The sequence below is a fragment of the Physeter macrocephalus genome, chromosome 11 (genome assembly GCF_002837175.3).
Source record: "Physeter macrocephalus isolate SW-GA chromosome 11, ASM283717v5, whole genome shotgun sequence".
Classification (NCBI taxonomy): Eukaryota; Metazoa; Chordata; class Mammalia; order Artiodactyla; family Physeteridae; genus Physeter; species Physeter macrocephalus.
In genome coordinates this window covers 61,666,612-61,679,274 of record NC_041224.1, presented here as the reverse complement: position 1 = coordinate 61,679,274, position 12,663 = coordinate 61,666,612, and the positions used below count along the sequence as shown (strand labels likewise).

At 44.0% G+C, this 12,663-nt stretch overlaps 2 protein-coding genes across 7 annotated transcripts in view; both read right to left on the bottom strand.

Annotated features, from left to right (window-relative positions):
- KIF23 (kinesin family member 23) overlaps positions 1 to 2,032 on the bottom strand; it is a 35,002-nt gene extending 32,970 nt beyond the window's left edge. For all 5 annotated transcript variants that reach the window (XM_007120391.4, XM_007120393.4, XM_007120395.4 and 2 more), the window contains exon 1: positions 1,951 to 2,032. In XM_007120391.4, the coding sequence (XP_007120453.1) occupies positions 1,951 to 1,961 (11 nt within the window). In that variant the 5' untranslated portion in view covers positions 1,962 to 2,032. The remainder of the gene's footprint in view (positions 1 to 1,950) is intronic.
- An 8,837-nt stretch (positions 2,033 to 10,869) lies between these two features.
- PAQR5 (progestin and adipoQ receptor family member 5) overlaps positions 10,870 to 12,663 on the bottom strand; it is an 82,165-nt gene continuing 80,371 nt past the window's right edge. For both annotated transcript variants that reach the window (XM_007120396.3, XM_055088081.1), the window contains one exon: positions 10,870 to 11,160. In XM_007120396.3, the coding sequence (XP_007120458.1) occupies positions 10,919 to 11,160 (242 nt within the window). In that variant the 3' untranslated portion in view covers positions 10,870 to 10,918. The remainder of the gene's footprint in view (positions 11,161 to 12,663) is intronic.

The window sequence follows — 12,663 nt, the reverse complement described above, 5'->3', positions numbered from 1 at the left end:
CTGTAATTCATACAGAGGTGACCTTCCTAGGGTTTATAAAATTATTCTTTAGCAGTTCCACAACACTATATCCCAAATAACATGAATAAGAATAAATTTCCTTAGTAGAAGAGTGTTTGTGGCATGGATAACCCAAAAGTAATTAAAATTTGGCTTAGGAGACATTTTTGCTACTAAAAAATAGAGATAACAGGCCCCAAATGGGGTCACTTGTGCTAAGCCCCACATCACCAAACTGAGACTTCATACCTAACTTAATTATAGTTCCAACCTCTCCCAGGAGTAGAATCTTAAACCAGTCAATCTGGAATCACCTGGTCAGCGCTAGTGAGGTAATCTGCCTGATAGACCCCTGCCATCCACTAAAGGATGTTCACCTTGCCACATACAATCCACTCATTGCTAGTATAATTCCCTTGTTCAATCCCCCTCTGCCTATAAAAAAAACTTCCATTTTGTACAGCTCTTAGGAGCACCTTTCTGTGCACTAGATAGGAGGCTGCCTGATTCATGAATCATTGAAAAAAGCCGGTAAGATCTTTAAAATTTACCTAGTTGAATTCTGTTTTTTAATATCTATTTATAGTTCTGTATGTAAAATAGCTTATTTTCTTGAGCAACAATTTTACAGACACTACAAATTTGAAAAATCTACAGATAGCTGACCACACTTATCTCGAAAGTCATTTATGTAGATACATAAGCACACACGCTGTGCCAACAGCCCACTGCCAAGGCAGACTGACAAGTGATTAACTTCAATAAATTATAAAAATGCAAATGGAGGAATCCACTCTTTCATCAAGATTTGTCTTTACTTCCAAGGAACAAGGGATTATTGAATTCTCAAAACTATCATCCTTTGTCCTCAAACAAAATGTGGTCCCCAAACTGCAATTTCGTGCTCTCTTAAGTAGAGACAGTAGAAAAAGATATTTTGATTTATTCACCATTTCTCTAGCATGCCACTCTCCCCTTTCCCCCATTTATCTATAGACTAGAAAAACATTTAACACTAAGTGAAATTACTGGCTTGGATTTTAGGTCATTAAAATACTTCTTCAACCCCTTCCCAGATGAAACAAGCAAATTCGTGTTTTAAGTGCAAAATATTACGGTAGGTTTACTTAAACTCAACATTTTTCCCCAACGATTTTGACTTTAGCCTAAGAAAACAAGTTGCCTTTGCAAACGACTAGCTACGTGATGGTGCTAATCATAAAGGCAGCCCTCTTCTTTGCACAAGTATTTCGTTACCCAGCAGCAGTCAAGGAATTAGGCTGAGCTGCAAATGTCACCGACTCCGTGAGGAATGTGGGCGTGGGCTTTTGTGTCGGGAGCTGGGCTGTCTGAGACCCAAGAACAGTGCAAAATAACTGGCCTTCACCCGGGGGTGGTCGCGGCCCCCAGGCTACCGCGCTAGGCTAAGAATATCACGCAGTGCGCTCGGACGCCGGGTCTCTCCGGGGGTTGAGACCACCTACCCAACCCCAACCCCAGGACACAACACTCGGCGCACCCGCGAGACGACCCCCGGCCCGCACTAACTCCGCAAAATGCAACCCGCGAGTGCGGGCGGCAGGGGATGGAAAGGGAAACTTAAGAAAGGGTTGAGGCGGCGGTCCCGGAGCCATGTGGAGGGCGACCTGGCTAACCCGAACTGGGGTTGCCGCCCAAACTTCCCCCTCCTCCCAACTTGGGGCCGACATTTCCTGGCCGAGTGAAACTAGGGCGGCGAGCCAGGCGCCCGACTCCGGGCGGCGGGGAGCCGAACTGGGTCGACGCGAACGGGGTCTCCGCGCCCGGGCTCCCCCTGGGCGGTCCTGATGGGGGCTCCCTCCCACTTTAGGGGCCGCGGCCCGGGAGACGCGGGGCTCGGTACCGACGGCGTGTCCCGGGGCCTGCTGCGGCGTGAGGAGACGCCGGCCCCGGCTCCGCCCCGATACTCACGCTGGCTTCATGGCAGTAGGCTCCGCGCTGCCCAGACGTGCGAGCGGGACGCCAGACTCAGTCGGGCGGGCTGGCGAGGACGGCGGGCCGCAGGGACCGGCCGCGGGCACCGGGACTCGGCAGCTCAGGAGTGGCGCTCAGAAAAGCCTGGAGAAGCAGCTCCGACACCAGGTGAGCTCGCGCCCGGCGCATTTCAAACGGGCCAATCAGCGCCCGCCTGCGGGGAAGGGGCGGGGCCTCAGGAAGCGCCTGCGTCTCCGGGAGAGGCGCTCGTCTCCTAGGCGACCGACGCATAAAGGGCAAGGGCTGTCTGTGTGTCTGGGCTTCAGGGCTGGAGAGGGAAGCGGAGCTCAAATATTAGAAAATACAACCCCTTGAATTTTCTGATGACACTGAGTGTTTCTTCTCCCACAGCACAAGAAGTCCAATGGAAGGGCAAATCCAGGGTTGATTCAGAAGTCAGCAGTGTCGTTCCGGCCCAGCAGTGTTCTATCCTTGGGCTGTACCCTGCGCAGAGTCTCAGACTCCCTCTCTGGCTTCCAGAGCATCACAACACCTTGGCTTCCTTTCTGTCTCTTCTTCACCCTTCCTGGGATCTCCCTCTCTGAAACCTCCAGCTCTTTCCAGAACCAGTCTTTTCTAAGATGAACTGATTCGATCTCACTTCGACCTTTGCGCCTAAACCGATGACTGTCAAATATGCATCTACATCTGTGCTCTCATGGAACTGTAGTCCCATCTCCTCAACTTCCTATAGGACCAGACACCAGTAAGGATACACATAATTAATATCCTCGGCCCATAATGTTCCACATAAAGATGGTTCCAATCTCTGCTGTTACGAACATACAGTGAATAAACTTGGAAATTCATCATTTTACACAGAATGGCTGTGTTAAAGAGTACATGTGCATGTAATATTTCACAGGTATTGCCAAATTGTCCTCCATAAATGTTGTCCAAAGGCGCAATCCCACCAGCCATGTATGAGAGCACCTGTTTCTCCACAATTCTCAGATAGCAAAGTGTTACCGAACTTTTCGGTGACTGTTGATCTAATAGATGAAAAAAAGTCACCAATTTAAATTTCTCTTCTCTTATGATGAATGAGGTTGGGTGTCTGTGCCTATGTTCAATAGCCATTTGTGTTTCCTTCTTTGAGAACTATGTTCATATCCTTTGCCTTCTTGTTCTATTGGGTTGTTAGTTTTTCTTATTGATTTGTAAAAGCTCTTCACATATTAAGAAAATTGGTCCTCATCCAAAATCTGATTTCAAAGATTTGTATAATTCATAACTTTGTTTTTATTTTAATTAGTTTATGTTGTTTTGTGACAGCTTAGGAAAAAAGGTAGCCAAATTTATCAGACTTTTCTTTTGGGGCTTCTGTTTTGTGTCATACTAGAAAAAAGTCTTCCCCACTCTAAGATAAATTTTTTAAATCTTTTATTTTTCCTAGTGCTTTTATTGCTTTGTTTTTTATGTTTAAGTCTTTGAACCATTAGAACTTTATTTGTTGTCAAATGAGAGGTCTGTATTATTTAGGAATTGGGCTGGGCTGCTGGCCACTTACCTCTTAATTACATTGCAGCCTGGCTTTGGCCTCAGTCTTTCCACTGGAACTCTTCTCACCAAGAACACCACCTCATTGATGCTAAATCTATTTGACCCTTCCCCACCCTTATCTTACTTGACCTCTTAACACACTAAAAAAATTTCCCATTCCTCTCTTCCTGTTCTTTTGTTTTTCCTCCTAGCTTTCTAACCCCTCTTTCTCAGCCTCATTTGTGAGTTCTTTTTTCTCCCTTAAATACTGTGGCTTAGGGTTTTCACCTGGTGGTCACTAGCTGTGTCCTCTCTGCAGGCACTCCCAACCACTCCTATGACCTCACATGCCACTCACATTTGCTCTTCTGAGCTCCAGAGTCATATGTCCAACAGCCTACTGAATTCTCCACCTGGGTGCCCCACAGGCACCTCACACCTAACACATCCTAATCTCTTCCCCTAAACCTATTCTCCCTCAGTGGATGGCATCACCATTTATCCACCCACCCAAGCCCGAGTGCAAGGTACCATCTTTGCATTCTGCCTCTCCTTCTGTTCCAACGTTCAGTCACCAAATATTGACAATTCTACCAACTAAATAACTTTCAAACCCCTCCTCTCTGTCTCCTCGGCCACTACCATCTCTTGTCTGGATGACTGCAACAGTATCCCAACAGGCTTCGCTTGCTGCCATCTTCCAATCCTGGTTCCATTTTGCAGCCAGCTCACCACTAAATCACAGATCTGATCATATCATTCTCCTGCCTGTAATACTACAGTAGTAGTTCCCATTGCTGGAGACCCTCAACAGGCCCTGGGGCTCTTCCTCTCCAAGCTCATCACCTCTCATTTCCCCTTGCATCCTTCCAGCCATGATGACTCAGTGCCCTGAACACACTGGGCTCACACACCATTCCCTCTGCTGTTAAGCTCTCCTCCCTCCCTTCCTCTGACAATGCCTCCTTACCCTCAGTTCTCAGCAGATCTTCTGCCAACGACCCTGCTCTGGATGCTGGACCCCTGTTCTCTATCCACAGTCCCCTGCACTCCCCAAGTCACTGCACCTGTTGATTTGCTTCGGAGCTCGCATCCCAATTTTCAATCGCTGCTTATTAGTCTCCTCTACCAGCTTATCCCCACATCCTCAATAGATGGCGCTGTTGCATACCCCGTGCCCAGCAATGAAGATGTTCCAGACATGTTTGAAGGAATGAATGAACCCATCCCTTCACAGAACACCCCAATGGAGGGGCCCAGTTACAATACACCACCCTCAGCTTTTCTTTTGGCCAGTTCCTTCTTTCTCACTCATCTATATCCTTATTAAAGCTCACTGACTTAATTTTTAATGCCAATTCATTATATCATTTTCTCTGTTCAAAAATGGTCAAGCACTCCCCACAGCTGGTAAAAGATTTGCATTTTCCCCTAGAATTAGAGATCCAGACCAGGTTGAGGGTAGAAGACGGGTAGAGAGTAGAACTGGGAAGCTTTTTTAAAGATCAGGTTTATTGCGGTATAATTTACATGCAATAAATTTCACCCTTTTTATTTGTCCCATGTATATATTTGACAAACATACATCCTTTTTATTTGTACCATGTATATATTTGACAAACATACACCATCCTGTAACCACTGCCATAATCAAATGTATAATATTCCCATCACACTGAAAATTCCTTGTGCTGACCCTTCGCTATCACCTTCCCCTATCCCCAGCCCTTGGCAACCACTTTTCTGATTTCTTTCCTTAGATTTCTGTCTTTTCCAGAATGTCTCTTTTTTAACTCAGCATAATGCTTTTGAGAGTCTGTCCATGTGTTGTTGCATCTGTCAATAATTTTTTCCCTTTCCATTGCTGATTAGTATTCCATTGTATGACAACCTACCCATTCACTAGTTGATGAACATTTAAGCTGTCTCCACTTTTTGGCGATTATGAATGAAACTGGTATAATTATTTGCGCAAAGTTATCTATGTAGACATAGATATTTTCATTTCTCTTGGGTGGGATTGCTGGTCTTGTGGTCATCGTAAGTTTAACTTTATAAGAAACTGCCAAACTGGACTGGGAGGATCTTATGCAAACCACTGAAGAGGGGCTGATACTACAGAGATTTGAAACCATAATTAATCCAATCTCCCAGCTAAACAAGTCCAGCTGTGGGAACCTAATAACCAGCAAGCACCAGAAATTATCAAAGCCCGGAGTGTTTGAGGAAAGGTGGTAAGCTGGAGACAGGATGCCTGTGAGCATCCAACACACTCAGCATACCCAAGGCTTCAGTGGCTTTGGCAACATAATCTCACATCCCCAGGCCATGTGACTCTCTCTCCCCAGGCCATCTGTAAAATGAATGATTGTATGTTAATGCCTTACATGCTCAAGCAACAACAACAAATTAGTAAAATCAACAAGCTTGGGGGGGAGGGTGTACAATTGATACAAAAAACCCACAAAAGATCTGAACAGAACTTCAAAGGAATAACACACACAGAAAGGGAGCTATCACTTACCCAAGGTATTTAGACTATTTAGACTAAGTATACGCCCTCAGGCTCAAGACAAAAAAAAAACTTGAAACATATATTGAATTCTAATTAGTTGGCCTTTTCGAAGACATGGATTAGTAGTTCTGAAAGGACATTCTGTACATTCCAGGATTGAGCAAATAAGTAAATACACTGTGGATAATGGGAACCAAGTTTCTCACTGTTAGAGAGTAATATAAATATCGAAAGGGGGAAGGGTGAAAAGTACCTGGGAATTCTCTGTACTATTTAGCAACACTTTTCTAACTATGAAATTATGTCCAAAAAAAAAAAAAAAAGAGAGAGAGAGAATGGTTGGACTATATCAGTGCTTCTTAAACTCCCTTATGGTATTAAAAATCACCTGGGGCTTCTGATAAAAATTCAAAACTCCAGGACCACGCCCACCCCCAGCACCCTCCGGTGAGCCTTCTACATCTGTGCATCTGGGCCCTGAGCATGTGCATTTTACATCATCACACACAATTTTTTTTTTTTTTTTTTTTTTTTTTTTTTTTGTGGTATGCGGGCTTCCCTCTGCTGCGGCCTCTCCCGTTGCGGAGCACAGGCTCCGGACGCGCGGGCTCAGCGGCCATGGCTCACGGGCCCAGCCGCTCCGCGGCATGTGGGATCCTCCCAGACCGGGGCGCGAACCCGGTTCCCCTGCATCGGCAGGCGGACGCGCAACCACTGCGCCACCAGGGAAGCCCCATCACACACATTTTTTTAAAGGCTAGATTAAATTTTCTTTGAGGCTCGTGGTTCCATGCTCTGGAGGAGACAACATGTAAGCCAGTTTTAGAAACCCGTTTCTTAACACGGAGAGAATGTGTGTGACAACCATTTGCTGAAGTACGTTTATTACAGAGTTGAAGAATTCATACAAATACCAAGGGGCCATAGGAAAACCCCTTGGGCAATCTCCCGGGAGGAACATTCAGGAGAAATTTCATAATTCTCTGAGTCACGCCGATGTCTTCCGGAGCTATACATTTCAGGAATGAGTGGCCTGATTTCTATCCTTCCAATAAGACAAACGCTTACTGGCCTTAGGGCCTTTGCACTTACAGCTACCTGGACCTGAAATACTCTCCCCCACATGCTGGCAAAGTTGGCTCCTTTTCACCCATCAAGTCTCTCCTCAAATACCAGTCTATCAGAGTGCCCATCCTATCTCAGCTGCCCCACCCCACCCCTCCCTAGTCCCTCACCAGGCTTCTTTTCTTTGCTTTTTTTTATAAATTTATTTATTTATTTATTTATTTTTGGCTGTGTCGTTTCTTTGTTGCTGCACGCGGCTTTCTCTAGTTGCAGCCAGGAGGGGCTACTCTTCGTTGCGGTGCGTGGGCTTCTCTTGTTGCAGAGCACAGGCTCTAGGTGTGCGGGCTTCAGTAGTTGTGGCTCACGGGCCTCAGTAGTTGTGGCTCGTGGACTCTAGAGCGCAGGCTCGGTAGTTGTGGCGCGTGGGCTTAGTTGCTCCACAGCATGTGGGATCTTCCCAGACCAGGGCTCGAACCTGTGTCCCCTGCATTGGCAGGCGGATTCTTAACCACTGCACCACTAGGGAAGTCCCAGGCTTATTTTCTAAGCACTTACCATTATCTGAATTTATCTATATCTCTTGTCCTACTGACTGAAGTAGAACATCAGCTCCATGAGGGAAGGATGGTTTGGGTTTTGTTCTCTTCTGTATCCCCAATTCCTAGGACGGTGTTTGTTCTATATATACCAAGCACTAAATAAATGTTCATTGAATGACTTAACAAAACACATGTACAGGAATCTATTTCTCATGATGAATGAACATGTTTGCAGGGGGGTAGGTGAAATATAACCAAGTCAAGTGAGAAAAGGGAGGACTTTCCTATAATAAATACATTTTATTTTATTTTTTCTTCCACACAGTTTAAGAAAACCAGACATTAGTATAAGTTGGAAGAACATCTCTGAGTTTGGACATAGGTCTCTGCCTTTTCATCCATAATGGATTGTCGACTGGAAAATCAGAGGCTGGCATTCAACAATATGTGACAAAGTGTTGTTATACAGTGTTAATAGGTGTTTCATATAAAAAGGGTACCATGACCACAACAAATTTGGGACACAGCAGATCCAAAGGAAAGTTTTCTCCAATGAATCTGAAAACAGCATTCTTCTCCACCCTGCCTTCCTCAGAACATCTCCTGGGAGCTGAGTTCCTTCCACAAAAAACACTTGAGAAAGATTGCAGCAGACCAAATATTTAAATCACTTTGTACTCAAAAGGCTTCTAAACATCTCACTTCTAATTCTAATCAACAATGACAAATTCATGTCTTTAGAAAGAAGAGAGAGAGTTCCTTTCTAAGAACTGAGCAAAGGAAAATGAAACTGGGGCAATTGACTAAATGGCCTCATTCAAACATATCTGAGTTTTATCACAACAAAAATGACTGGCAAATTTTAGAGTAGTGTTTCTCAAGCAGGAGGAGGGGGAAGAAATACATCTCTTTAGGAATTCTCTCCCCCGTCACTCCCCCCTGCCTTTGGAGACAGCAGTGGGAATATGGTACATCTCTAAAGTGTATTGAGACTTGAAAAAAATGCGAGAACTGCTACATTAAAAGACATCTTCCCAGTGAGGTTTCAACTGACCCACTGCCAAACTTTTTAATTTCCGGAATGGCTTAGGCAAAACTATACTCACATTAGACTTCATAATACTTAATGATAATTAATATATTTGAACCCATTCTCACTCAACATTAGAAGCTTCCAAATCAGTGTACTGCAAACTGTTATAAAATTCTAATTTGTAACACTGTCCAAAAGTATACAATGGGACTAAGTTTACCAAACTTATAAAAACATTATGAAACACCTGGTCTTATTTTGTTGATTTAACATTTCATTTTCATCATTAAGCATGCTGAAAAAGCAACGTAACCAAAGATTAAATTAAATAATCTAAAAGTCCTTCATATTAGTCACCCGTTATCTTTCAACTACTTCTGAGCTAAATGAAGAACCTTATTTTACTCTCTATAAACAAGAGAATTTAAAAGGCTTCATGCCTTTGGCATTACTAGAATGGAGTATTTAAACTTTGTACCTTTGTCCACCATAAGACTGAAGTTACAATAACATGAAATGGAAGCCCACAGACCCTGCTGGAGTAAGATTCCACTAACAATGTCAGCCTCTTGCCAAAAAAACAAATTTTGTCATGCAGCTGGCAATTAACGTACCAAAAATTTACCAGCCCATATAATTTTATCAGTCTACCTTCCCCAGAGGAAGTAAACAAATAATAAAACTAATGAAATCATATTTCTTGACCAGTCGCATCCAATATAAATTGTTACTTGTCCTCAGAAGATTGGACGATGATCTATTTATAAGGCCATTCGAGTGTCTGGGCCAGTAAACCATAGAGGCAGTATACTAACATGTGGGGGTGCTCCTGAGTCAGCAAAAGAGGGTCCTGCATTGTGATGGATGGCCCCTTAAGTCATTAGCAAGTGCACATCAGGGAGTGATGGGCTTCTGTTAAAAACTGTTTTGTGTCAGCATTTCTGTACTCTCTGAAAACATCATGAAAGAGTGAACTTTAATTAGTAATGCAACAGATGAGAAAATACTCAGTGTTTTGTAATACTCCACAGAGTAGAAAGCAGGGGACACATTCTTAGGTGGTGAGTTGCTAAAAGTTAGACCAATCAAAACAAAGCTGATAGGCCCAGTACCTTCTGGAATTTGTGACATCAGCATTTCTGCAAGTTTGGCCCATGGCCCTCCTGACTTAGAATCACCTGGGGGACTTTCTCCAGTGTAGATCTTCTCCAGGAAACCAACATTTTAAACCAGTAAAGCAGCATCTCCTGATTTGCCTGGGGAATCTACATTTGTCACAAGCTCACCAAGTGTTTCCATCCCTTTGGCAAGGTCTTTAGCATCCTCTGCACATCAACACTAAACTCAGCAGCATATATGAAATGCTGAAGCAACATTAAATGTATAACCTCCCCAAATATCGTGATGTCATTGGCTTAAAAGGTGACAGACAAGCACAACAAATTGGGATTGACTCAGCCAATGCCCACTGGGTAACACATTTTACCTGTGCTGCATAATACTTGGCAGCATCAAACTGGTGACAAGAAAACAGAGCAAAACAACACATAACACTTAGCCACAGGCTGTGGACTTTTAAGAAAATCCAAATCTATAATGACATGGGAACCTTGCATTGTGAAAAAAAAATGTACTTGTAGGAAAAGAGGACTCTCTTTCTATTCATTCCCTTCACTAGGTGGGAAAGGAAGAAGACCACTCCCCAAACCAGGTTTCTTCATTCTAGAATGCCTTCCCAGCCCCCAGGGCTCCCACAGACCCAACTTACTCTTTCTCAGGTTCCCCTACTGACCTTTCCAGCTCATTCTCTTCCCACTGTGGGAGCTCTTGGGAGAGGCTTTGTTACATGAAATTCATCAGATGAAGCACGTTGCATTCTGCAAGAGTAATACTACAAGGGTAGTAAAGCTTAATCCAACTAATTCATAGTAAAGCTACAAGGGAGGTATGCTTAATCCAATTGTTTAAATAGGACTGGAGAACTCACTTTAAATAAATTAAAAACTAAATGAAATATTAATGATTTGCCTGAATGAGGACTTACTTGAACCCATGTTCCCCTTTTAAAATCACACATACGGAACCAATGCACGTCTAGAGAAATGTCCCCATGTCAATACCTTATTGACATGAACACATTCAAAAATGCCGAGACAACAACCATTATAAATATTTTAGGCCACTGTAAACTGGTACCATGACACTGGCTTATGGTGGTTAGGAAGTTGTAGCTTAATGTTGACATTTGGCACAAAAAGCTTATGGTCTGAATTATGTTTCTTTCTTATGTAATTCTGGCTCAGGAATCCGATACAGAGCAGCTGAGAAATAAATTATGTTGCTGAGGCTGAAGATGAGGCTCAGAAGTATGGCTCCGGCTATCTGAGAGAACAACAGGGGCCTGGAGTGGGCCAGGAGCCATTCCTTCCTTAGAGTCTTGTCCAGAAGGATGGCTTCCATCTGCATGTGTGTGGCCAGGATCACACACACATGAAACAGCTGGTGACTATGACCTATAGCAAACACACAAAAGACCACCAAGATCAGCAATAAAAAAGAATGGATTGATACATGCTATGGCATGTATGCTAAAAACACTATGTGGTGTGAAAGAAGCCAGATACAAGAGACCATATATTGTATGGTTCCATTTATATCAAATGTCCAGAAAAGGGAAATCCACAGAGACAGAAAATAGATTAGTGGTTGCTTCAGGCAGGGGTGGGAGTTGGCATTAACAGTACATGGGCACAGAGGATCTTACTGGGGTGATGAAAATGTTCTAAAACTCATATATGGTGATGGTTGTACAACGTGGTAAATTTACTAAAAAATCATTGAATCATATACTTGAAATTAGGGTATTATGTAACATATATACTTTAAAAATTTATTTTAAAAATGTAACATGAGAAAAATAAAAGGGCCAGCAGAGCAAAACCAAATCCATTTTTAAAACAACTTATCCACCAGTCCTGTTTTTCACATGAAAAAGTTCTGCCAAAGGTTACCTCTTGAGAGCTGTCACTGATCAGCTCAGATTCTGACTTCAATCCCAAAGGAGAAGCCAGCCAAATTTTCTGTTGGCCTCTTATGAGGTGCTCCTCTCCCCACTGCTGGTTAATCCCAGACACAACCAGGGGCTCTTCCTCTCCGATAACTTACAGGACCCCAGTCACCATGTATGCATCCCCAGAGGGTGGGAGTCCAGTGGAGGGTGGTTGGAGTGAACAGGGATGTGCTGATTTGGTGATTGGTGAGAAAAGGAGTCCATTGCCCAGGGCTGGGGATTGCTTTGGGGGACAGCCTGCAGAAACCATGTTTCATGGGCTGAGTTGTATCTCCCCCTCCCAAATTCATATGTTGAAAGTCCCAACCCCCAGTACCTTAGAATGTGATCATATTTGGACATAAGGTCTTTAAGAGACAATTAAGTTAAAATGAGGTCACTAGCGTGGGACCCACTCTGATTGGTCTCCTTCTAAGAAGGGGAGATTAGGACGCAGACATGCACGTACACAGACGAAAGACCATGGGAAGAGGAACGGAGATGGCCATGGGCAAGCCAAGGAGAGAGGACTTGGAAGAAACCAACCCTGCCGTCCCCTTGATCTCAGACTTCTAACCTCCAGAATTATGGGAAAATAAATTGCTGTTGTTTCAGCCACCCAGTCTGTGGTTCTTTGTTATGGCAGCCCTAGCTAATATGACACAAGAGTTAAAGATTCTCCTTCAGTTAAAAAAAAAGAAAAAAAGAATTCAGTGTTGTACCCCCAGGACTTAACCCAGAGTAAGTATTCAATAAATGTGTCCACAGAAGGGACCAACCTGGCCATCTGCCCAACAGAGCAAGAGTGGAGTCAAGAATGAGGGTGGGGCTTCCCTGGTGGCGCAGCGGTTGGGAGTCCACCTGCCGATGCAGGGGACGCGGGTTCGTGCCCCGGTCCGGGAGGATCCCACATGCCGCAGAGCGGCTGGGCCTGTGAGCCATGGCCGCTGAGCCTGCGCGTCCGGAG